This window comes from Cimex lectularius, unplaced genomic scaffold (assembly GCF_000648675.2).
Source record: "Cimex lectularius strain Harlan isolate CLEC.00 unplaced genomic scaffold, Clec_2.1 scaffold34, whole genome shotgun sequence".
Lineage (NCBI taxonomy): Eukaryota > Metazoa > Arthropoda > Insecta > Hemiptera > Cimicidae > Cimex > Cimex lectularius.
This window is the reverse complement of record NW_019392635.1, coordinates 933,204-960,857: the sequence shown is the minus strand read 5'-3', so window position 1 is coordinate 960,857 and position 27,654 is coordinate 933,204. Positions and strand designations below refer to the sequence as shown.

The window sequence follows — 27,654 nt, the reverse complement described above, 5'->3', positions numbered from 1 at the left end:
TCTAGCCGAAGATCGTGGGTTCGAATCCCGCTCGTGCCATTGCCTTTTTTATCTCAACTAAAAACCTTAATTATTTTTAATATATTAATTGGTCAAGCGGACCACGAAATTAGTGAAGTTAGATTAAAAAATCAATTTATACAATGCTCGAAAATTTTAGATTAAAAAAAATAATTTATACAATGCTAAAAAAGTGTAGATAAAAAAATCAATTTATTCATTGCGAGAAAATTTTAGATAAAAAAAATGAATTTATGCAATGCTAAAAAGTTGTAGATTAAAAAAATGAATTTATACAATGCTAGAAAATTTTAGATTAAAAAAAAATTTATACAATGTTAAAGTTTTAGATAAAAAAATGAATTTATACAATGCTAGAAAATTTTAGATTCAAAAAAAGAATTTATACAATGTTAAAGTTTTAGATAAAAAAAATTAATTTATACAATGCTAGAAAATTTTAGATAAAAAAAATGAATTTATGCAATGCTAGAAAATTATAGATTATAGAAAATTTTGATTAATTTGTACTCACCCGAAGTGTTTGTTTTCTGCGTAATTGTGCCATTCTTAAATGTTGTGTTGAGAGTGCCAGGGAGATATTGATGTTTTATGTATCTATATTGGATTTGGTAGGGATGGGGGAGGGAAGTCGGGAATAGAAAGACATTTTCATATGAGGAGTCTGCTTCTTTGAGGGGGAAGAAGCCAACAATAGGAAAAAATGGGCAATGGTTCTAAAATTTCTAACATTGTTTAAATTCATTTTTTCCCATTCTATATGTATTTGCATAATGTAAACAATGTTTATAAATCCCAGACCCTGATGATGATCTCAATAAAAATCGAAACGTTTATTGGAAATGTGCATACTTTGTTATTTGGTCATAATTTTGAATCACTCTGAGGAGTTTTACATAGGTTTTTTCTCGGTTTGTATCGCTTTTCAGATGAAGTTGAATACGTAGAATGCGATTTAACTGCTTAAAATTCTCATTTATCACCGTGTCTGAGTGAAAATCATGCAAATCGCATGAAATAAGCTCTTGAATCTAGTAAATTTCATGACAGCCTTTGGTTTAAAACAAAACCCGCAGCCACCGTTCAATAAAAAAAAGTACAGGATATTCTTGTCCGAGAGGAGACCGGTTATGGACAATTACCCTTTAAAATGCTTAGACACTGGAAAAAAAGAATATTCCATCGTTTTTATTTCTAAATAGCGAGTATTAAAGACGAGTGTTCCCACTACAATTTTACTATTGAACAATTATTATTCAGAAATCGTGAGATGCGGTCTGGTGTGATGTAGGTTTCAGAAAAACATTTTCCTTATCGTGCCAACGTTTCGATCTTTATTGAGATCATCTTCAGGGCCTGGGATTTACAAACATTGTTTACATTTAACAAATACATTTAGGATGTGGAAAAGTGAATTTATACAATGCAAAATATATTTTTTATATTCAATCAAAGTATTTCTACTCACTCAAAGTGTTTGTCTTCTGTGTAATTGTGCCATTCTTGCGTGTCGTGTTGAGAGTGCCAGTGAGATATTGCTGTTTTATGTTTATATACGTTGGATTTTGAAGGGGTGGGGAAGGAAGTCGGTATAGAAAAAAACTGTAAATCCCAGGCCCTGAAGACGATCTCAATAAAGATCGAAACGTTGGCACGATAAAGAAAATGTTGTTCTGAAACCTACATCACACCAGACCGCATCTCACGATTTCTGAATAACTGTGTATTTATTTGAATTTGTAATAAAATAAGCCCTGATGATGGCTCTATAAGGGGCCGAAAGCTTGGTGAACCCAGTATTTAGTCTTTTTTCACCTGTCTAATGACCTCTACGAAGATTGGAACCCTACTAAGAAAAATTGTTAACCCCCTTATGTATCAAACCTCACCCTACACTGAGAATATTCCCTTTCTTCCAGAAGTAGCGAATAGCCATCAATCCCTTTCCACACATCCCATGCCTCGTCCGTCAGCTTAGTTCCACTACCATTCCAGGTAATCATACGTCGATGGCACGTGATGCCCTACATAGTGACGAAGAAAATTTAATAGTGGTCATTATTTCTTTCTTTTAAAGGAGACTCACCATTGGGTAATTTCCCCTCCCAAGTTTTTCATGTTAATATTGTTCTTACAGAATTTTTACCGTTGAAATTGTTTTACAGTTGAAAAAATCAATAAAAAGAAAAAGTTAACAAAACCGATATATTCATCAAAACAACAAGGATTGCGTGTACTTTGCATATAATAATACAGTCTTACAGTTATTCTCTCAAATGAATAGTTTTCAATGATAGGAATTTCGCGAAGAAACCTTGAACCAGCCCGATAATTCAATCAAAATCGATCTCACGTGCTGCATAATTCACTCCTTTTCCTGGCCTCATAACTTACATACTGCCATTATGGTCATCTGCCACCTGTTGAATGTGTAATGAGCGAGTCCGTTGCCCGTGGTGATTCGTATGTTAGTTTTCTGCAGTAAGTCCGACGAAAAAAGAAAAGGAAAAAAACCAGTGTAGGATCTCGAGCAATATCCTACAATTAAACGCCTTCCAGATCCCGTGGAAGGGGCCCTGGTGGGGTGGTCCGCGTTTCCTCGGTGGTTCGAGTCGTCAAAGAACAACCCAAAAACAATAATTTAATAATTGAAACCAGATTCGACACGTCTACACAATTTTTAAAAAATAAATTTTAAATTCACTTCCTTGTTTTGAAAATGAGTCTAGCAATTCTCTTCACTTTCAGTTTACTCCTTCTTTCTTAAGGCTAACAATACTTAACATAAAATCATAAAATACGAAGGCCATTCTAAATATTTACTGAATATTGGCGGAGTTTCATAAAGCCATAATTTTTTTTACACTCACCTCTACCTATGCTCCGGGTCAGAAAACATTCAGAATAATATTTCGAACATCACCGAACATAAACGGAGTTAAAGGAAATGTTATGCAAATTTTGCATCGTTTTAAAACATAAAAAATATGTATGTACCAACTTTACACAGTTTGGTGTTTAGTGACCTTTAGTCAATGGTTATTCGGAGATCGTGAGATGCGGTNCAGAAAAACATTTTCTTTATCGTGCTAACGTTTCGATCTTTATTGGGATCATCTTCAGGGCTCAAAGTGTTTGTCTTCTGTGTAATTGTGCCATTCTTGCCTGTCGTGTTGAGAGTGCCAGAAAAAAAAAATGTTTTTCTGAAACCTATCACACCAGACCGCATCTCACGATTTTTGAATAATTTAAACAATATTTATAAATCCCAGGCCCTGAAGATGATCTCAATAAAGATCGAAACGTTGACACGATAAAGAAAATGTTTTTCTAAAACCTACGTCACACCAGAAAGCATCTCACGACCTCCGAATAATCATAAAAAATATTTATTTAACGGTAAAAATATGAAATATGACAAAAAACTACTTGGATGGTCACGATATTCATGAATTTTGCACGCATTTCATCAGTTTTGTATTTGAGAGTTAAACCTAAGGCAAATCCAGAAAAATTACAACTGCCCATAACTTATGATTTGCTAAATACAATCAAGTCTAAACCAGTTACTTTCAACCGTTAAAAAATAGTTATGATTAATGGACAACTTATGATATATGGTCTTGGCCCCAAGGATTTACGTCGTCCTGCAATTTCAATAAAAATCCTTTCTAAAGTGTCTTTTAAAGAGATTTAAAACCAAATGAAAATAACTCTAAGGACGATGATTTCTTTAAAACATTCAGTATGAAAGCCGTCCTTATCTCTAGTCACGGACATTGTGTCATGATATAATAGAGGCCATTTCGGGTAGAACTACATTTAGATTTTTACGTGAAAACCTTTAGAAACTGGGCCGTGCGGTAAACTCGGGGTTAGTAATTACTTGTTTGTTTGGGCCGGTTTGCATTGACCGGAAGTAGTTTGGCAGACAGTTGAGCGTTTTACCCCAGTGCATCGTGTTACTGCACGTGCAAGATCGGATATCAGGGAAGAGCGGATGCAGATCGCAAAGAAAAATTGCGCAATTGTGTTTCCTGCAAGCTGGGCAAACGGACAAAAAAAAGGCCCTTCGACGTCGGGTGGGAAAATTAGAGATGGTTTCACTTTTTATCCCGTCGAGACAGGTACGAAGATCCTGGGATAGGTAGTCGACAATCCTTTTCGGAACCCTTTCAAAACAGCCTTTTGAATTATCGAACGCAAGAATCATTTTCCCCCTTTTTTTTTATAAGTTGAACAATGCTTTCATAATAAAAATTTTTTTGTTGCCAGCAAGCACCTGTTTCCAAAGTGCAAAAAGGATTTAGTCCAAAGTCCTTTAGGAAGGAATTCATCTTAAGGATGCAACTACATACTTCAGAACAGGAGTGGTACAAGTTCTTATTTCCTTTCTACCGTAAAACTCTTCTGCTCATTTATTCACCATAGACACAATTGGGAAACCTAACAAAAGTTTCCAATGACCGATTAGAAAAGATGCTTCATAAAAGCTAAAAGGTGAAGAAAACAGCAAGCCTTGGTTAAAAGAATTTCCAACATTATAAACCTATAAGTATTTATTAATCGTAATTGACCATATTAATTATTTTAATTAATTCTACTTGCTATCTAAGGTCTTGGTTGAGATGAAAAAGCTCGTGCCACTAGCTTTTTCATTTCAACCAAGACCTTAGATAAAAAGTTCAATTAATTTAAATATTTATTTAGAAATCGTGAGATGCGGTCTGGTGTGATGTAGGTTTCAGAAAAACATTTTCTTTATCGCGCCAACGTTTCGATCTTTATTGAGATCATCTTCAGGACCTGGGATTTACAATCATTGTTTACATATTACAATTACATTTTGGATGTGGAAAAGTGAATTGTGTAATCTATTCGATTCTCGGCGACAAAAAAAAATGGCCACAGAGAGCTTTCGTGAAGATATACTTCATTTTACTTATTAAATTCATTAGAGTTCGTGGTTCGAATGACCAAATAACTTTTTTCAATTAATTAATCTTTATGTAAGGTTGAGATAAAAGTGGACATTATTTTGGAGTGGATCGAAGTCACGATGTGGTAGAGCAGCGGGGTATTTAGCCGAGGGTCGTGGGTTCGAACCCCAATCATGACACTGATTTTTTTTATCTCCTCCAGTACCTTATACAAATATTAATTAACTAAATGATTTTACATAACATTTATTTATAATTGAAACACTTGTTTTTTGTTCACCAGAGGAACAGGAACAAACAAGCTACATGTACAGTGAGTTTTTCCGCCCTTTTTGTCCTTTTTAAAGGTTCTGCAAAAGTAATATTAAAAGAAGAATGACAGACTCATCACTGAAGATGGAGAAATTCCTAAACAGGCAAGTTTAATGTTGCTTTCCGACATGCAGGAAGATCGCGAAGAAAATTCTGAATAATTACGCCTAATAATAAAAAAAAAAATAAATAAAATAAAAAAATAAAAACGACTACCTGGTTTTTACTCGGGAAAATGGCTAACTTTGGAAATGAATTTTTTTCTCAGTCTTTTAAGTCACAGACCTGCGCTAGGACTCATTTTTTTAAATTTAAGGCTGAACAAGATGGCTTTTTAAATTTTTTCCTCCAGTCATTCATCAGTAAATTCAAAAATTTTGTGACGTCAATTTTTGCCGGTTTTACCAGACCAGAATCGGAAGGAATTTCCGTGATGAGGTAAACAAGTAGTTTTCGACAGAAGAAGCAATTTACACCCCGAAATATCAAAGTAAGAATTGTCGCTTCCAGGATCACTTTTTTGAAAAAATCCTCGGAACAAATGCAGAGCGTAAAATTTGTGAAAACACGACGGTTCAAAATTTATGCATTCTTGAAAATCTGGAGAGAGTCATCGGGTTTTTTCCATGAGTACGTAAAACATGTTTTTTGCTCAAAAATTGAGAATAACCCGAAAACGGTTGAGAATCGGTCGAAGCGGAAGATGACCAACCAAGTTTCCCATCCATTGCTATAGGACGCCGCCCCACAGTTCAATTTGAAATTTTCGAAAAAAGTGCAAAAATGTATGTTCCAGAATTTTTAAATTAAAATGAACTGAAGCGAGGAAAACATTTGTTGTTCAGCCATATATTATCTAAAAAATGAGAGGGGCAGTGTATATATACTAAACATTTCTTAGTAATAATGAAGAATTAAAAAACTTATATCTATCTAGATCATCATCCCCGGATTTTGATGCAGAATTTTCAAAATTTATCTGTCACGCTTTTTACGGAAAATTAAACAAATTGTCATTTCGATTAGTTATTTGCTAGATAAACAGCATAAGAAATAAATGGCGGAGGAGGAAAACTTGATATTGCGTGTTCAGCGAGAGTGTACGTGAACTCTTAACCGCTGACTAGAATAATAATTTTAAAAGAAAACCCGGCTTAATTTTATTATGTTTAATTGTTGAGGTCTAGGAAGCACGTTTGAAGCTTGGTCGTCTCCGATGGAAATGCGTCTGATGTAATACAGCGAGAATACGTGGTCCAGGAATATCGCAAAAGTGATGAGATTACTGAATAAAATTAAAGTTGACAATGAGTTGCACTGTTCTCGTCTAGTTTACGTTTCGCTCATAGGGATTTCGGTTTCATGACATTTTCAATAAGTTCTTTTCAATTAATTAATCTTTAAGTAAGGTATTGATCGAGATAAAAAGTCACTGTCACGAGCGGGATTCGAACCCACGATCTTCGGCTAGATACGCCGCTTCTCTACCACTTGAGACCTTGATCCACTCGGACCCTAACTTCCCATATCAACCTCGACTTTTGAATTTTCCCTCCTTTTTGTCATTTTTCAACTATGGTGTAATCTTTTTGATTCACGGCGACAAATGAAAATTTAGTATTTAGCCGAAAGTCGTGGTTCGAATCCCGCTCGTGACACTGGCTTTTTGATCTCGACCAATACCTTATTTAAAGATTAATTTGAAAAGAATCTATTTGATCAATCGGACCACGAAACCTAATCGATTTTCAATAAGCTTAAGAACACAGAACGATGAACCGTTGTAGTCTCTTTCTCATCTTACTTTTGAAGTGTTTAAAACGGAGAAACGCGAGACAAAATGCACAAAAGTAAAGTTACAACAAGTTACAAGTACAAGTTAGTTAGCAAGTAAAGTTACAAAAATGCCTCTGATTGAAACACACCTCCTCAGGGAAGATAGTGTGAAACTGTACGAGTAACCGTAAACTTAAACCGCCGAGACTAGGATGATCGGAAAAAATCAAGCAAAATGTTTACTTGCTAGATGTAGACGAATGGTCGGAGTCTGTAGTATTCTGCGCCTTTTAAGAGTTTTTGTATCCCCATCGGTGAGTTCATTAACTTGATTAGTAAGTTGAATTTCTTCTACATTGCACACCCCAAAACACTTTCTCATGCGGGCAATGTAGCACTGTGTGGAATTTGCTAGTAGGTGTGTTCGTGTTTCTTCTGCTGCTTTGCAGAATCTGCACGTGCCGTGTCGGATTATATGTTCTTCTCATTCCCCTTTAGTCTGAGTGTCCTATTAGGGTAGGTTATCCTGCTCGTTGATGCATTCTATTACTCCTTTCCTGCCAAAACTTTCTAGAAGGTTCTTGGATTGTTGATGTCTAATGACTGAATTCCACCGTTTCCTTATTTTCATTTTTTCCTTTAGTCTATGATACTCATTGATAGTGGAATTCCTATGGCACAGAAAAGCGCAAGACCTACTACAGTATATGCTTTCGTTCTCACGTTGCCCTCTACTCCCATATGTCCTGGGACCGAGCAGAGGGCGGATTTACATGTCCTTTTGGTAGTTATGAAAGTTAGATGAAGAGGACATTGAATGATACCATTTTCAATATTTTTCACCAAATTATTTGCAGTATAATGTAAGGTGACTTTAAATCTGTTTCTCTTTGCTGTACCAGTTAACTTTCTAAAAATAGTGGACATCCTAAAATTACAATGGTTATCTAAATGTGGTATTTTTGTCATTTGGTCTACACTAGAAAGTAACAGAGTTTCGACTTGGCGACATCCTATTAAAATTTCGAAATACCTTGGTCTTTTCAATTGATTATTAATAGTAGATCAGTTCTCGCAGATCAATAACTCTAAATTTAAGGAGCTCTCTCGATATATTAGGTTGCATTAGTAAATTTAGTCGGAGATAAGAATTATTTTAGTTTGATTCTTTCGGGCAAACAGGCGTAAAGCGCACAGACGCCACCAAGATGGCTTTTACCGACCGATTGGTTCTGTTTTTATCTTTCATATACATTTCGGCATACACCATGTTCACCGTTACTCTCCTAAGTCTAATTTTCATTTTCAGTTTTGCAGAACTTACAAAACGGTCAAAATAGGATTCACCAAATGAAGTTGTTGAATGGTCTACGACATAAGACGTTCAAGCTGTATTATTTGCCAGTTTGGTTTGGATCTTGGTGTGCCATTCCGGCAGGAAGTGTCTTTGTCATATTACCTTCGCGGAGTTTAAGAAAGGCAGATGGACGAGAAAACTCGCTGATCCATCAACCTTGCAACTCGGTCTTCTCCCTGGTCTGCCTATTCTAGCACGCTTTGTCTGTCAAATGCGCCCTATTAAAGCTGTATTATTTGCCAGTTTGGTTTGGATCTTGGTGTGCCATTCGGCAGGAAGTGTCTTTGCCATATACCTTCGCGGAGTTTAAGAAAGACAGATGGACGAGAAAACGCGCAGGTCCATCAACCTTGCAGCTCGGTCTTCTCCCTGTCTGACTTTTCTAGCACGCTTTGTCTGTCAAATGCGTTTTGACATTATCATCGATGTGTATTTTTTTGCATTCGGTTCTATTTCGATAAAAAATCGCACAGACTGAAGATGGCGGAATGCCGAGGCACGTCTGAGATACCAAACGAACGGGTGCCGACGACCATAATGATAGGAAACGGCCAAACTACAGGTTCATCACCCCGCAGACCTCAAGAAAGAGATCTCACTATTTTCTTACGTTGAAGTGTTTACACGGCTTGTACTTGAATATACGAGCGTGCTGGCCACACAACTTACGTCTGGAACAAACAAACTTCCATCGAATACGATAGAAAGGTTGGATAATACGTCGTATTTCAAGGTTGGGCGTTTAGAATAATTAAAAACTAACATCCGACTCCGTCTCATCGGGCGGTGAGCGCGGAAGAACTAAAACCTGTACAAAATTGAGATCTCAGGTGGGAACGTATCCTATTAAAAAGAAGGTTCGAAAAAAAAAATAGCGGGGATGTAGGTAATTCGATGGAGTTGAAGCGATGTTAGTTGGAGCATGTCGCTACGTGCGTTACCGCGTCCGTGCCCTGCCGATTTCGGTCCCGCTTCCGCCTTCAGCCGTCACGCTACCCGCAAAGTTCAAGGCACCGCATCTCGTCCCCTCTCCACTCTATCTAGCATTAAATTGATTGATCATGTCCCTAAATGGTGTTCATTTCAATTTGGTCTTTTCCAATCCAACGGCCGTGTCATGGATAATGGCGTAAATTAACAATCGGAGAAGTCGATCTATCCAACAAGGATCAATTAAAACACTTCCTAATGGACATGTCCATTGAATAAATTATAGGAGAATTACAGATAAAGATCACTCTGATATAAATTTCACATTATTTAGGTCTATAATTAATAAATTGCATCATAATGTAAAAGAATTCCTAGATAGAAGGGGTTGTTTTGATCATCACAAGGAAAATTGTGGTAAAAAGTAAAGAACTTAAGATATAATATATCGTGCGATTTTTCATCGGGTTGATGAACTTTCAGCCTGATCTTTTCCAATCATTTTGGCTTGTTTATCTCCGCTAGTATGGTCTGTCGTTCGGCAGGCGACGACTACATTGGGGAACGAGGCAGTCAAAAATCGGCGTTAGACCGTCTATTTTGGGGAAAACGTCACTGAGTAGATTGGGGAAATAAACATTTTTTATTACATCAACTGATTGCCAGAGCCACTTGCTACATCATATAGTCGTGTATAATTTGTTCAAAATAACAAAAACAACAATAACAAATCAATAAATTAATACAATAATTACAGCTATTACTTTAATATAATCATAATCTTTTTTTATATTCTTCAAGAAGTCCTCTACTGCAGAGATTCTCCTCAATACAACAGGAGCTTATTATCTTGGTGGATCCTACCATATTTTCCATTACTTTTTTTATAGCACTTAACATCTTTTTCCGTTTCTCTTCGTAGAGAGGACACAGAATGATTATATGTTCCAATGTTTCAATGCTACCACACACGCACTTGTCGTCTTGTACTTGGTTTATCTTTTTTAAATAATATTTATAGTCCCAACAGTTGTGATGATAACGACGACGTGCTACAAGAATGAATATACTTGTACTTCATTATTATTCAATTATATTCGTGCTTTCCCCAAAGTCGTCGCTTTTCCCCCCCAAAGGAGTGGTGTTTTCAATCAATTTCCCCAAAGTAGAATCCCCGGTTCGGCATTCCACCATCTTCAGTGTGTGTTAACAGAGGAAGACGGTGACAGACAAAAGATTCTCACACATACCAATCGATGAATATAAAATATTATGGGGGCCAAAACGATAAAAAAAAATAAATAAATAAATTGAATCCATCATGTTTCGTGGTCCGATTGACTAAATAAATTCTTTTCCATTAATTAATCTTTAAGGTATTGGATGAGATAAAAAATGACAAGTGGAGGGAAAATTCGAAAGATTGTAGGTTGGGATGGTGGGATGGGAAGTTGGTGTCCGAATGGATCGAAGTCACGATAGCTCAAGTTGTAGATGAGGGCGTATTTAGCCGAAGGTCGTGGGTTCAAATCCCGTTCGTGACACTGACTTTTTTATCGCAACCAATACCTTACATAAAGATTAATTACTTTTAAAGCTAAGTCAGGCTTAAAGTCACCATTTGCATTTATCTCCTTCAATAGCAAGTAAAAGTGGTTTTATCCTTTTAGATGGGAAGTTAGTGCCCGAGTGGATCCAAATCACGATAGCTCAATTGGTTAGAGTAGCGGCGTATCTAACCGAAGGTCGTGGGTTCGAATCCCGCTCGTGACACTAACTGTATTATCTCAACTAACAACCTTAATTAATTGAAAGATATTAATTGGTCAAGCGGACCACGGATAGAGTTAAAAGATTAAAATATTTCTACTGGTTATTATTGTCTAGAAATTCATTCATTAAAAAGTCTAGGCCGGGACTTCCCAAACTGTGGTCCGCGGACCTCTTGAGATCCGCCGACCCGTACTAGTGGGTCCTCGGCGAACTTCGAGAAAAGTAATAATTACAAACAAACGAAAAATGAATAAATAAAATTAGAAAATAATAAAAATAAGTACTGAAATTGAAACCTTTTGTTTTACAGCAGCAGTCATTGTGCTCTCCATAGGTAAACAAATGCTTCTTTTAAGAAAATTTTGGATGAATGGAAAGGTGTTTGTTTATAAAATGAGTAATCCAATATATTTCGTGGTCCGATTGACCAAATAATTCCTTTCAATTAATTAATCTTTATGTAAGGACTTGGTTGGGATGAAAAAGTTAGTGTCACGAGCGGGATTCGAACCCACGACCTTCGGCTCAATACGCCTGTGTTCTAACCACTTGAGCTATCGTGACTTCGATCCTACAACCTTTCGAATTTTCCCTCCTTTTTGCCATTTTTCAAATGTAGTGTAATCAGGATTCGATTCTCGCTTTTTCATTTCAACTTATACCTTACATAAAGATTAATTAATTGACAGAAGTAATTTGATTAATCGGACCACGAAATATAATGGTTTTAATAAGTAAAACGAAGTATATTTTCACCAAGAGCTCTCCGTGACCATTTCATTTTTTGATGAAAAGTAGTTGGTGTCCGAGTGGATCGAAGTCGCGATAGCTCAAGTGGTAGAGCAGCGGTGTATTTAACCGATGGTCGTGGGTTCGAATCCCGCTCTTGACACTAGATTTTTCATTTCAACTAGTACCTTACATAAAAACGAGTAATCTTCATGTTTCCTATGCTTAAGAAAATCCGTTAAAAATGAGGATTAGCATTTGTTTGTTTCTGGTATGTATTTTATATTTTGTTTTATCCAACTAGCAAGACTATATGAGTTCATTTAATTAAAATTAATAGCTCAAGAATAAATTAGAAATATCCCTAATCTTTTTTGCGCAATTTGTTTCGTTCACCGTTTTTTAAGAAAACGATGGAAGAAGATTAGCGTCAAATTATGCATTTGGGTTGGCCTTTTAATCAGTTCAGACACGCCATGATTGATATTTAAATAAAATTTTAATTACGATTACCGCAATCCTAATCAATAGGGTAATTTGGAAGTTCTTCCAAGTCGACAGTTTTGTTTGTATTGTTGTTCATGTTGATTTTTCCCCTGAAGCAGTTTCAAAGTTTTCCCTAGCAATGTGAATAAATGAAATTCGGTTCGCCTGCAAAATTTCATTTTTTGATCATCAACCGGACGAGGATGAGTAAAGTAACGATAGATGTTAGGTATTTCAAAGTAATCGGACTATGGCAGTATCTCGTGCCGGAGTCCGGTACGAACTACATGGTGATTTTGAACCTCATCCTCGGGATTCTGTTCACCATACAGATCACGATTCAAATGTGGAACAACATTCTGGCCGGTTATGAATTTTCGACATTCACCGAGAAGTTTTCGGTGAACTTGACCTGTTTCGAATCGGCGATCAAAATGCTGTACTACTGCAGTCAAAAGACATCTTTGAAGTTCCTTATCAAATCCTTCAACAGCAATTTCCTCTTGTGTTCTAAGCACAACGAGGAAGCGACAGAGAGAGTGATGTCGAAGTGCGCCGATTTCGTCAACAGGTCCACCAAGAGCTTCATGTACATGATCTTTTCCACGGTGACCGTGTGGAACGCCTTGCCCATACTGAAATGCATCTCGGGCGACTGCGGCTCGTGGCAGATCATGCCGTCCTGGTACCCTTTCGACACAACATATTTCCCAGTAAACGGACTCATCTACATCTTCGAATTTTACGTCATGGTCTTTTGCGCCGCACTCCTGTACAACGTCAACTGCCTTTTTTCAGCGCTAGCGCTCAGCATCGCTGCCCAGTTCGACTTACTCGTCACGAGCCTCTCTTCTATTCCGCAGAACGCGGAGAGGCTGGCGAAAAAAGAATCTAAAGAAGAAATCATGTCTTTACTACTACGCGATTGTTTAATGGATCACCAAAATCTCCTCAGGTTTGTTACATGTTGTGAAATTTCTAATTGAGTATCCAATCATCCTGGTCAGTCCTACGGTGGTGTCGATTTGTATACACGTCTCATCATTTCGCCATCCACAAAGCTATATTTATGTGTAATCGAACGCCAAAATTTCCTCAAGTTTGTTATATATGCATAATTAATATGGCAAGTCGACATTCCTTTTTAAGTAGAACGGAGTGCCACCGCCTCGGGCAGCCGCCCCCGCACAGCCGCCTAGGAAGATACAGTGGGTAACTTCTTTTTTCCCCTTTTTTTTCCGGGTGTTTTAGGAGGATGTAGGTAAAAACCATTTACAATTTTACAGCTATGGAATGTCCACATCCCCCCACAGTCCGTTGCTAAATATGCCCAGGTTTCCACCATACCGCTCCCAAACGACACCCGAAGACGACCTCCTCGGCTCAGCGGCCCCCATCCAATCTCAGGTCTTTCTTTAAATGTCCAGGTCAGAATGTTGAATACAGCGTTTAAAACATCCAAATCGCTTAATCTCAGAACTTTGACCATGTTAGTCGGAAGTGGCACTCTTTTCGAAATTAAAATGGCATAGAGCTCATCTCTACCTATGGAGCAAAGCGCGCATGCGAGTAGAATACGGTCTGCATCGGCTCTACTGGAGTCATCACACTCACAACATTTACTATTTTCACTCCTTTCTTATAGAGTTGATGGGGTAGACTGTTAAGTCTAAGAAGCAGTCTTCATATGGTTCTGAAAAATCTTCTAAGTCGGTTTACGCGGTTTTAGTTGGAGGGACGATTGTATATCTGCATAATATTTTCCATTTTGTGTGTAGTGATTAGTGACCGTTAATCGATAATTATTCAGAAATCGAGAGATGCGGTCTGGTGTGATGTAGGTTTCAGAAAACATTTCCTTTATCGTGCCACGTTTCGATCTTTATTGAGATCATCTTCAGGGCCTGGGATTTACAAACATTGTTTACATTTAACAAATACATTTAGGATGTGGAAAAGTGAATTTATACAATGCAAAATATATTTTTTTTTATATTCAATCAAAGTATTTCTACTCACTCAAAGTGTTTGTCCTCTGTGTAATTGTGCCATTCTTGCGTGTCGTGTTGAGAGTGCCAGTGAGATTTTGCTATTTTGTGTTTATCATCTTCAAGGCTCAAAGTGTTTGTCTTCTGTGTAATTGTGCCATCCTTGCGTGACGTGTTGAGAGTGCCCACTCAACACGACACGCAAGGATGGCACAATTACACAGAAGACAAACACTTTAAGCCCTGAAGATGATCTCAATAAAAGATCGAAACGTTGGCACGATAAAGAAAATGTTTTTCTGAAACCTACATCACACCCGACCGCATCTCACGATATCTGAATAACTATCGATTAAGGTCACTAATCTCTACACATTATATAGAAAGGGATAAATAGGAAAAGGAAAGCTAAATGGACAATTAGACTATGAAAAATATTTGATGTATGGAATGTAATGTTATGATATATGTATGTTATCTATATTAAATTTTATTAATGATATTGGCGTAGCTGCGACTGAGTTTACATGTATCTGTTCTGTAATTGATGCTGTGTTTATCTCTGTTGATATAAACCATTTCTAAGAAATTACGTTTGTTTGTTTTGTTCTGTATATATTTTTGGATTTTTGAAGTCGAAATTGTGTTGGTGTTCAAAATGGTGGGTAGCGAGTGCTGTAGGATTGAAGCTAGCTATTTTGAAGTTATCGCACGAGAGAAATGTGTTTAATTTATGTGATAGGCCTTGAATAAATGGCATGGAAATGTATGCTGGTTTGTTTGTATTTGATAGACTTAATGTAGTATTATTAGTAATAGTGGATGGTGTTAGTGTTTAGTTGTAGTTGTTGATTATTCTGTTAATAATGTATTTAGGGTAGAGATTGTTATGGAGGATCTGTTTGTATATCTTTATGTTCTTGTGGTGGAAGGATTCATGGCTTAAGGTAATCATTCTGTGAAGTAACCCTTTGGCCGTGTTTATTATTGTATAAAGGGGATGGTGAGATGTAAAGTTGAGGTAGCGATCTGTGTTTCTTGGTTTTTGATACCAATCTGTGATTAATGTGCCATCTGGTTGTTTTATTACGAGTGTATCTAAAAATGGTATTTTTTTGTTGTTTTCGATTTCATGTGTAAATTGTTGGCGTGGGTGAAAGCTTTTAAATGTATCTAATGTAGTTTGAATTTGATCTGTGGGAACTGCTGTCAGTATATCATCGAGGAAGGGTAATGTGAAAGGAAATTGTGGTATGACTGTATTTAATAGATATGTCATGATTATGTCTGCCAGTATCGGGCCTAGGTTGCTACCTATGGCTATACCAAATAGCTGTTTGTAAAATTGATTGTCGGATCATTGTTACGAACGTGTTCTTTGATAGAGCCACTATTTGCCTTGGCGAGTTTGGAAAATTCTCTATGCCACTTCTTTTCAATGACGTGTCTACTATGAGAGCGAGTGTCCAGAGATGATATTTCATGAAGCGGTTGCCCTGTGTCTGCAGCTTTTTGGCCAAGACACCCACTTCATTGTTGAAAGGTTTATGTCGTGAGATTTCACCCACACGAGATAGATTTTAGTGTGAGAACTAGACAGAGTTATGTCGTGTAATAGTTGTTTTATTTTTACGATACTGGGGTCTTTGGGCCAGTTAGAGTTTGAAGGGCAGTTAGGATACTAGGCTGTCAGAACATAGAATCGCCCGTTTCGGGACCTGGCTTTCTATAAATTTGATTCCTTCTCTGAGAGCAATTGCTTCTGCTAAAAAAACCGAGCATACCGAAAATAGTTTTATAAGGAGCCTGTAATTCGAATCCACGGCAAGCACCGTCGCACCTACACCGTTTGGAGTCCCATCAACTTCGTATCGAAAAGTTAATCCATCTGGGTAATTAGAAAATACCTTCACTCACTATGTATAAAAGGCGATGACGTACATTTAGGAACACTAAGTATTACATACTTGGATTATGCTAGTTCCAAATTAAAGCGGTTAACCTTCTGTGAGTGAAGAATATGTCATGATATATGACAAGTCCACAGATTAAACGAGTACTTTTATATAACAGTTATCAGTTATACTTTTTAAAGTCTAGACAAAACATATCGAGGGTTTTCGTTGATAATTGAGTTGGTATGTTAAGTTATTTTGAGAGAATTGTCCATCCAGAGTTTACTCGTTTGTTTGGACAGAGAGGTTTCAGATCAGACTTATAAATGGCAAGCGAGCTTTGTCGGCCTTTGCACCTCCTGTGAGCCCAGAAAGGAGAGAAATAGTACTAGCGGCAGGTCGGAATTAGGCGGCAGACTGCGTCGGCCTCTTTGTCGGTAGACTTTGAAGGTATTGAAAGCTAATCCCGGGCATTTTTGTGAATTTATCAATTAAGGCCGTCGTTCAATTTACTTTTCCGCTTTTAACGTTTGTATACGAATGTAAATTTAAGAGTTAAACGGATTTTCCACAATGCGTTAAACCATAAATTTATGCCCTGCATTTACAGGTGAGTTGAAAAAGGTTTTATACTGGAGAATTGTAATGTAAACCAATTCTCGGTCTTAAATATTTCTAAATTTGACAGTGTGACACTCATATCCAATACAGTTGTGCTGCCAAGTGCTTTATTTTATTTAGCAATGAAAGGAACAAAGAAAAGAAAATGTGGTGAAGATTCAGAAAATACTAATAGAAGACACCGATTATGGCAATGAAAATTGATCGACAAATTTAAAATTTGAATGTGTGGTGTTTAGTGACCAACTAAACCGTTAGTCAATGATTATTTGTAGATCGTGAGATGCGGTCTGGTGTGACGTAGGTTTAGAAAAACATTTTCTTTCTCGTGCCCACGTTTCGATCTTTATTGAGATCATCTTCACGGCCTGGGATTTATAAACATTGTTTAAATTATACAAATACATGGAAGATGGGAAAAAATGAATTTATACAATGCTAGAAATTTTAGACTCAAAGTATTTGTACTCATTCAAAGCGTTTGTTTTCTGTGAAGAATCATTATTGGGTGTTGTATTGAGTCACCGATAATGACAAGTCTTATTTAAACAATGTTTATAAATCCCAGGCCCTGAAGATGATCTCAATAAAGATCGAAACGTAGGCACGACAAAGAAAATGTTTTTCTAAAACCTATGTCACACCAGACCCCATCTTACGATCTACAAATAATTAAAATTTGAATTCGAAAAATAAATAAAATCTTCCAGGATAACGTCAGGTGATTTTCAAACTTCGTTGGTTATAATTGGAGAAAAATGTGTATAGATCTCATTTTTAAGAAGGTTTTAATGTTTTCCCTTGATTTCACATGGTAATCACTTGAGACCGGATTTTCGTGCAGTTAAAACCAAGAAACGCGCTGATGATATATATAGTATACACATGATTGTATTCATATTTTGCTAGCTTTGTTTTCCATCCAACATTCCTGAAAAAGCTCTCATAAAAGTAGAGCTGTAACGTAAAATTTTGACCATGTTCTTCCTCTTGAGGCCAGCGAGGTGATTAAACTGAAGTTCGGTCGTTATTAAAAAATAATTCACAACGTGAAAAGTTTGAATAAAAGTTCGAGTTTAGTTCGATATTTGATAAAATACGTTAGCCGAAATGTTTTATTATAAGTTTTCATCTTAAGCTATGTCGGTTGATGATTCTCCAGCCTAGCAGTTTCCATTAATCTGGTCCGTCTATTCTCGCTGTTTCGGCCAGTCAGATGCATTTCATTCTCTTCAGTAGAAATGTGTAGAGATTAGTGACCGTTAATCGATAGTTATTCAGATATCGTGAGATGCGGTCGGGATTCTCTTCAGTGCTCATTTTCTTATTACCTCCGCATAACCTATAAAAAATGGGCCTCTGCTCAGTAAATTCTGTCCGGACAACGCACTGCCAATTATCACTGTTTTGCTTTTTGCTAACGTTGTGTCATTCTGTCAAAATAGAACTGCTGTTGATCAACAGATCAACCAATAAAATTGAAAACTCGTATAATAGATAAAATCACGGAAAACAGGCAGACCAGTTTGGTGTGCAGTACTACGAAAATTACAAAATTCCATCATCTCCAAGAACCATGTGACAATTTAATACACAACAAAAAATCATAGATTATTGTTCTATCGTTATCATTTTGGACAAATGTACCGTCTGACCCAAAAACCAGACTCCAAATATAAACTCGAATAATTAAGTTTAAAAGAATTGCAAGAAGAAAAAAACCTCTGTCTTTGTAGTGGGCGTCTCTACTTCCTTCAACGTTTGAATTCTTACACCAACACGATTTTAATATTTCCTCCTCGAAATAGACACACGTCCAATATTGACCAATATTTTTCACTTTTATTAATGCAAACTGATATATACATATATATTTATTTAGAAATCGTGAGATGCGGTCTGGTGTGATGTAGGTTTCAGAAAAACATTTTCTTTATCGTGCCACGTTTCGATCTTTATTGAGATCATCTTCAGGGCTCAAAGTGTTTGTCTTCTGTGTAATTGTGCCATTCTTTCGTGTCGTGTTGAGAGAGCACAGAATGGGGGCCAGCAGTAATGCCAGAATGGCACAATTACACAGAAGAGAAACACTTTGAGCCCTGAAGATGATCTCAATAAAGATAAAAACGTTGGCACGATAAAGAAAATGCTTTTCTGAAACCTACATCACACCAGACCGCATCTCACGATTTCTAAATAAATATCGATTAACGGTCACTAATCACCACACACACACACACACATACATACATACATATATATATATATATAATTATTCCGTCCCATCAACCAGTATAGTTGTCTATACCTTAAACCTACATTGATTATTCTTTTTTTTTCACAGCTCTTTCCCATCTTAGGTTATTCCCAGATATTTAACAGTATCCTTGTATGGTATAACAGCTCCATCGATGGCGAGAGACGGAAACATGGACCAATTTGTTGTTTGTTAAATTTATATGTACAGATTAGTGCAGATTGCGCCGGATTCTCTGTTTTTTTCATTTATTTCTCTTGTGACACGCCTTTTGAAGGATTTTGGATGAATAGTTGTTAGTCGTTCCGATATTTTAATCGTTGTAATTTTTAATCTATTCATTTTCAGAAAATAACTAGTTCATGGCAAGTAAAGTGTTGGACATAGAATGCTACCTTGTGACATTCCCGCATTTATAGTTTTTAGTTTGGAATATTGGTCATATTTTTTGACTTTAGAATGTATTTCAGTTAGTTTAGAACTGATAAAATCTTCATACTGCTTTCGTAGTCATTTTTTTTAATCTGGCGAGTCCTTCATTCCAGATCTTGTCAAAAGCTTGTGAGACATCATAGCGGAACAAATTTGTTTTCTTCGAGTGACTACTATTACGTCCGTTAATCGGTGAATTTTGTCTAATGACTCGTTCGGAACCTAAACTGGTGGTCAGGAATGATTTTCTTGTTTTTTGTAGTGAGTTTTATTCTTTTTAATAAACAATTTTAGAAACACTCGAGAGTTTAGGTGTAGCGATAATGGTCTACATATTATGACCTCGTTCGGCGGTTTCCCCGGTTTTTATATCATAATGACTTTTGCGAATTTCCAGATGGTGGGAACATATTTCAGACTGATTGCAGCATTAAATAGTATATTAGCTTAACTAACCGTTTTTTCAGCAATTTTTACATATTTATCTACTGATAAGGTCATCCTGTAGACTGTTTAGCAGGTAAGTTTTTAATTACTTATGCTATTTCTTTATGTAATGTTATATCGTAACTTCTTTCGCGAAACAAATCAGAAAAGTTTATCTGTTGGGAAATATTGCCCAGAAAAATTATTTATACTCTGGACTTATTGACCTCACTGCAATATAAGGGTCCTGTTTATTATGATGAATATGAGCGCTTTTAAATGGCCATCTCTCATAACTCATTTTACCACTTCAAAAGTGTTCGTCCTCCTCCTATACATAAGTCAAAAATAAGATCATCGTTCGTACTTTCCTAACATTTTTTTTTTAACCTGGTATGTTTTTTCAGTTCATTGTGTCATATTTCTCCACTGTTTTTGTGTCCAATTTTGTGCAGTGGTCTAATTGACCATGTAATTATTTTAATTAATTATTCTTTTTATGTAAGGTCCTTGTTGAGATGAAAAAGTTAGTGTCACGAGCGGGATTCGAACCCACGACCTTCGGCTCAATACACTGCTGCTCTAACCGCTTGAGCTTTCGTGACTTCGATCCACTGGGACACCAACTCCTCATTTCAACCTACAACACTTTCCCACAAAACCAATATCACACCACAAGAATAGCACCATACTTTATGTCCTGAAGATGACCCGAATAAAGTTCGAAACGTAGGTAAAAAAAAGTAAAACAGCTGTTTTTCGAAACTACCTCATTGTTGATCGCTTCTCACGACTTCAAGAAATTATAAAACAATCGGCCATTAAGATACACACATTTCAATTTACAACTTTTTGCCATTTTTCAAACGTCGTGTGGTAAAACAAATCAGAGTTCGATTCTCAGCGACTTATGAAGTGGCCACGGGGAGCTGTTAGTGAAGTGATACTCCTTATATATTAATCCATTTATGTTTAGCAATCTAATTGTAATTATTTTAATTAATTATTCTTTTTATGTAAGGTCTTGGTTGAAATGAAAAAGTTAGTGTTACGAGCGGCTGACACAAACTTTTTCATCTCAACCAAGACCTTACATAAAAAGAATAATTAATTAAAATAATTCTAGCAAATTTTGACGTTTAGCAGTCTAATTGTAATTATTTTAATTAATTATTCTTTTTATGTAAGGTCTTGGTTGAAATGAAAAAGTTTGTGTCAGCCGCTCGTGACACTAACTTTTTCATTTCAACCAAGACCTTACATAAAAAGAATAATTGAAACTGTTCACAGTTTTAGTTCTTAGCGCTTTGTTCTTTCGTGTTGAAGGTTGACGAAGGAATTGGAAAGGATGTACAACCCCATGTTCCTGTTCCAAATGCTGACAAGCACGTTCACAATTTGCCTCGTCTTGGTCCAGCTGAACGTAAGGATAATTACTGTTCGTCGCCGATTCTGTCCGTAATTGCATGTTCCCCCTAGGAATATCTCGGAGCGAGCGACCAGCTCTCGATCCCGCTGGCTTGCAAGTTCATCATGTACCTCGTCTTCGGTTCCGCGGAGCTGTTCATCTACAGCTGGGGCGGGCAGATTATTTACGACAAGGTCGAGGGAAATCGTCAAGAAATTTTCTTTTGATAAGGCTCGGTTTAAATGTTTTCATTGCAGACTAGCAACGTGCACAGAAGCCTGTACGAGACCGGCTGGGACCAGGCGTCGGTCAAGTTCAGGAAGTGCGTCCTGTTCGCGATGACCCGCAGCTATCGCCCGGATTCTCTCACAGCCGGAAAATTCTACACGGTCGACCTGAACTCATTTACTCAGGTATACATTTGTAAACAAATTCAAAAAGGTCAATTAACAAATTGATAAACATCTGAGAACCGTTCGTTTTTTCAGACCATAAAGGCATCGTACTCTTACTTCACCGTCCTACGAGGTTCTGATTCGAAGAAACATTAAAACATTTGTTAAACTACACAATGAATAAGAATTAATTGTTTCTTTAATAATTGTACTAGACAACTAGATTTACAGGATTCTTGGCAATGTGTATTATTTTTCCTCTTCATATTTTCCTTCCTTATTCTACTTGTTATTATCACTCTTTATAGAAGCTTTGCATATTTATTCAATTCATTCTTCTAACGTATTGTAATATTAAAAAAAGGGTGCACAGAAAAAAAATAAACTCCAGTAAAAGTTCGATTAAACATAGTCTAGCAAAAACGTTTTGATAGAAATGATAAATGATGGAGTGAGTGTGGTGTTCAATACTTTTTAAAAGGATAGTTCCTACTCACAGTAAGTTGTTTTGCAACGATCCGGATTTCGAGCCTTTTAGCTCATCATCAGGTTGAAGGACTTCTACAACCACGTCTCTCGACAGAATTGCCAAAATGAACCGCCAACGTAACGTTCCAATTATCAGCTGATTTTTTTAATGACGCTCAATTTGAACGTGCGAAACGCGGAAATTATAACACAAATAAATATTAGAATAATAAATACTTAATATTACTATAAATTACTATAAAAATAATAACCATTAAAATAATTAGATTAATTATTTGGATGTTTGATATTATTTATGAACATATTTAAAATGGGAGGTAGATCAACCTTCTTCAAAATCTTCAACCTGATGATGAGCTAAAAGGCTCGAAATCCGGATCGTTGCAAAACAACTTACTGTGAGTAGGAACTATCCTTTTAAAGAATATTAAAACTTTTTGAGGTTCATTGGTTGAGGCTGCAGGTTGACCAGAAATTTAGAGTGGGCTGACAAAAACAAAAGGAAAAATGGACGAACCTTAAAGGTGCCAGACATAGTAACCTCATGGTTAAAGAGCCAGCGCTACAGCGTGAAAAAGGCACAAAAAAGCATCGAAATTTTTTTTTTATACAGGATGGGTATGTACAATGATGAACTTATCTGTAATTTGTGAGGATCGTTACAACGGTGTGGTACAATTATTCAGAAATAAGAACGGAACAGAACCCCTCTATGTTTATTAAACAAAGACAAAAAAATTCTTTAAACAAAAAAGAGTATATTATCAAAAATTTTATGTTTAAACGTTTTAACAAAAAGAATGTAACCATATAAAAGTAAAAAATAGACAAAGTAAATAAGGATAGGAAATTTAAAAGGAAATATTGACTCACGGCAAAAGGTCCAGTAACACCTACCCTCGGTTTTCTCCAACTTAACCACTATTTACAAACATACGATCCTCACAAGTTTACACAGTGAGAGGGAAAATGCTGCCACTTATGTAAACATTAAATGTGCCAATTCAAAGAAGCCAATTGGATCGAACTAAATAATTAGGAAAAGTACAATAAGTCAAAGCTGCAGTGTTTGGAGAATGACAGCTCGTAGTATCCGTCATCATCATCAGTTTTTATAAACACATGTATATATACATATAAATAGCATAGTATAAATTCATTTTTTTTTTCACATTCTACATGCATTTGTAAAATTTAAACAATGTTTATAAAACCCAGGCCCTGAAGATGATCTCAACAAAGATCGAAACGTTGGCTCGATAAAGAAAATGTTTTTCTAAAACCTACGTCACACCAGACCGCGTCTCACGATCTCGAAATAATCATCAACTAACAGTCACTAAACACCACAAATTATTTTCAATCTTATTTTGAACTTTCTGTAATTATTTGGTGACATTCTTGTGTGTTTTCGGGCACTCTCAACACGACTCAGAAGAAAGACACATCCTTATGGAAAACAAACACTTTGAGCTGAAGAAGATCTCAATAAAGATCGAAACGTTGGCACGATAAAGAAAATTTTTTCTGAAACCTACGTCACACTAGATCTCCAAATAATCATTGAAAATGACCAAAAGGGTCTGTAATACAGATAATATAATTGAACGATGATTATCGGAACGAATCACGGACCTAGTTAGATTGGAAAAAGCATCGATTATGTTAACAGCTTAAAAATAAATTGTTATTTAAAGGCTTCCTTAAATACTATATTTCTCACTTACTTCGCAAATAAGCTAAGTAACTACTAATAAATTGTGATTCTTTTACTTTAGTTAGTAAATTGATTGCGTTATTAAGGCTTGTGTCTACCAAAGGTAAGTTCTGAGACCCTCCATATTTAATTAAACCTTATGAAAATTTATTATAACTTATTGAGAGTTATATTAACTTACTCAAGAGTTTTGAGTTAAAAATCCTGTTTGTGGATGATTTCATAAAGTCGTTTTTACAAGAGACACGATTACCAAACAGAAAAAAGGACGTTAACGCTAAAAAACACGTGAGATTTCTCTGTGAGGTCTGCGGATTGATGAACCTGTATATCGACGTTCTGATCATTTTCGTTTGCCTGCCCTCGTCATTTTGTTAGATCAGACGCGTTTAATTAACATTTTACGCTTTACTCAATCCAAATCCTGGTAATAGGCATCGGATGCTCTAGGAGACTCCTGCTGACCCTTCCCAACCCTTGGTTGCAAGGGGGCTTTCCAAGCACAAAATAATGGTGCGGCCTTGAGAACGTGAGGAACTCCCAAAACACAAGCTGGCTTGTGCTTCCTGGAGCACGTGATCGCCTGAAGCAGCCTCTGCATGCGTTTGGAAGACAGGACCTAGGAAACGTATAGCTTGCGAGGATGCTAAGACTAGTCCCTCGAGATGCGTTCAGGGAGTTGCTGGCTTGAGAGCTGGCAGCGAACGATTGGTGCTGCATCAGAGCCACACTCGTGTTACGCGTGTTAGAGTACCAGATCCTGTCTAAATATATATTTTTAATATATATATACGGGCGAGGGAGGGTGCATAACCATCTGAATTGTGAGGCAGCGTATTTTCGTTCCATGTTCAAGCCCAGCTGCGTGGGTAAGGACAGTGGCTGAGTGGTGAGACCCCTGGCGGTACCTAGAGAAAAGGCTGTGTTTCATTCGTGGCCGTGAACCGTAGTACTTGCGCATGACCTCCGAATTACCTCCCGACCTCGTGGGAATCTGATGGATCGGATTGCTGAGAGCGTATAGCCAGCGAGGAGCTTTGTCAACGCTGCCGGCGACCCTCGAATGCGTGAGGAATGGTGGACGGGGGCGGATGCTTGTCGGTGGTGGTCGTCTGGGCTGCCTTTACCGTCTCCTCTAGGGGGTGGTTGGAGATTCCACTAAAATCTAAACCGCGGCCGGAGCGCATCCGGAGGTTTGAGCCTAGCGGAGCCCCTACACCCAGGGAGATAGAGTTGTCTCTGTCTAGGGAGTGCGTGGCCAATGCATTTCGACCCCTTTTGGGTATCCCTTTACGCGCCACCCACGGTTAAGTGCACAACGTTAACCCACCCCCTCGGAAGGGGCAAGCGGGAGAAGTCAGCATGTCTGTCCATTAGATTTGCTGGTTTCTACCCGAACTTCACCGAAGAAGCAGATTTTCCCTGCGCGGAGGTGAGTCGCTCCTAACTTGAGAATGTTGAACGCGTGATAAGGCCTGACTGCTATGTGCGCTCACTAAAGAACCTCAATGTTAATAGTATAAGACAATGCGACCCCAGTGATCTTGACTAAATAGCAGATAGAATAACCACTGAAGATGTTGCCTCACCTGACAAACTAACAACCCAGCGAAGATCGACAGGCGACTTATAGATATGAGTAGAACAAACAAAAGCATATTTGTGTTGACTCGTCAATAACACACATTTCTTTTTGAAATTTGTCAAAGCAATTGGAGCGGTTAAAACCGAATTTTAAATATTCAATTATCGTCAAAATTTTAGTTTAGGAAATAAAAAGGATTGCGTACAGCTAGTTTATCAATATTCACTCAAGGCGCCACAATCTGGGAAAAAACCTATCCATCGAATAATAATATGCGAACAAAAATTAGCTCTCAGGATAATTAGCGGTTTCCCCTGGTGAACAAGAGGCGGCTACATGCATTATGCATTAAGCATACTAAGCATATCAGCATATGCAGTGTACAACAAGATATTAAATTTTGGTTAAGAAAAATCCATTTCTTCCTAAATCGAATAGGTTAAACAAGTTATTTATTTATAACAAATCTGACCCGGATTGGTAAAAAGTACAAATACAATAGTAATCATGTATTGTACGATACATAAATAAATGAATGATAATTGATTAAATTTAATATTAAAATTCAGGAGATTGTTAAATTGCTTATCGGTTTTTTTTTTTTTTAAATTAAGAACTATAATTATCCGGTTTCTCTCCCACATCTGGAAAATATTGCAGACAAATTGACAATTTATAAAGATGCATATGTTTACATAAAAAAAACAAATTGTTGGAGAAAAATAGCTTTAAAATAACGTTTACAAGTTTAGTATTGATCACATCTTATTGGAAATTTAACGCAGCTTTCAATGGTATCAACGGATTTGTCAAAAACGTTTTAGTTTTGGAGTTATCATTGTTTATTTGAAGCAGGGCGTGAAATCTTAAAAAAAATCAGAAAAAGTGAAATAACTCCGAAATTGCTGAGATTAGGACTATAGTTAATTATTTATTTAGAAATCGTGAGATGCGGTCTGGTGTGATGTAGGTTTCAGAAAAGCATTTTCTTTATCGTGCCAACGTTTCGATCTTTATTGGGATCATCTTCAGGGCTCAAAGTGTTTGTCTTCTGTGTAATTGTGCCATTCTTGCCTGTCGTGTTGAGAGTGCCAGAAAAAAAAATGTTTTTCTGAAACCTATCACACCAGACCGCATCTCACGATTTTTGAATAATTTAAACAATGTTTATAAATCCCAGGCCCTGAAGATGATCTCAATAAAGATCGAAACGTTACACGATAAAGAAAATGTTTTTCTGAAACCTACATCACAAAGACTGCATCTCACGATTTCTAAATAAATATCGATTAACGTTCACTAATCACCACACACACTATAGTTAATTAGGACTTTTTGTTTGTTTTTTAAATTTAGAATCTACTGGCAAAGTTTGTAACACGATTAGCCAAACACCCTGTACAGACCTAATTTCGTTGTATAATTTTCAGTTATAGGTTGTTTCGTTTTTAGTTTAAGGTTAGCTTTCAATGTATAATAGTTATTAGATAATTAATATTAAATAAGTGCATGATTAACAATTGAAACAAAATAGATGTACACTTTAATTTTAATGTTCACTTGGTTGTTATCAGGGGTGTGGTCAAATAAAATATTTTTTAATTTTATATCTTCGACGTGCTTTCGGAACTTGATTGTACCTCCTTCCAGGCTCTACAAAAGGATTTTTTTTAACGAGGGTTCGCAACAGCAGAAGTTAAATGGGGTGCCGGTGTTTTTGAAAAAAAAACCATTTGTAAGCATGTCGGGTTCGAATGCAGGGCCGCTGGATTCGAACCCGGGACCTTTACCTCCAGTGAAGAGCGCCCCTAAACCAATGCGGCCACCGACGTCCCCAAAAGGATATATTATACATTTTAATTTTGGCCAATTTAACATCAAATATATATAAGAACATGACATACATTTTTGTACTTACTAATTTTTAGTCAGAAGTTATATAAGCTTAAATTATTTTATTTTCATGTTAACACTGAAAACCTTTTCGCTTTGTTGTTCACCTTTTCAACTATGAAATGACTAGACTAGTTTTATATAATATCACACACAGTAAAAACAAGAATACAATGAAAAACAAAAATGACTAGTGTCAGGGTTTTCTCAGATACGGTTTATAT

At 36.7% G+C, this 27,654-nt stretch overlaps 1 protein-coding gene across 1 annotated transcript; it reads left to right on the top strand.

The window, feature by feature from the left end:
• Positions 1–12,527: 12,527 nt before the first annotated feature.
• On the top strand, positions 12,528–21,970 carry LOC106661708 (putative odorant receptor 85e). The gene is made up of 5 exons (XM_014385255.2): positions 12,528–13,279; positions 21,270–21,366; positions 21,423–21,545; positions 21,609–21,764; positions 21,840–21,970. Exons 1-5 carry the CDS (start codon positions 12,528–12,530, stop codon positions 21,900–21,902), a joined length of 1,191 nt encoding a protein of 396 aa, XP_014240741.2. The 3' UTR covers positions 21,903–21,970.
• The last annotated feature ends 5,684 nt before the right edge of the window (positions 21,971–27,654 follow it).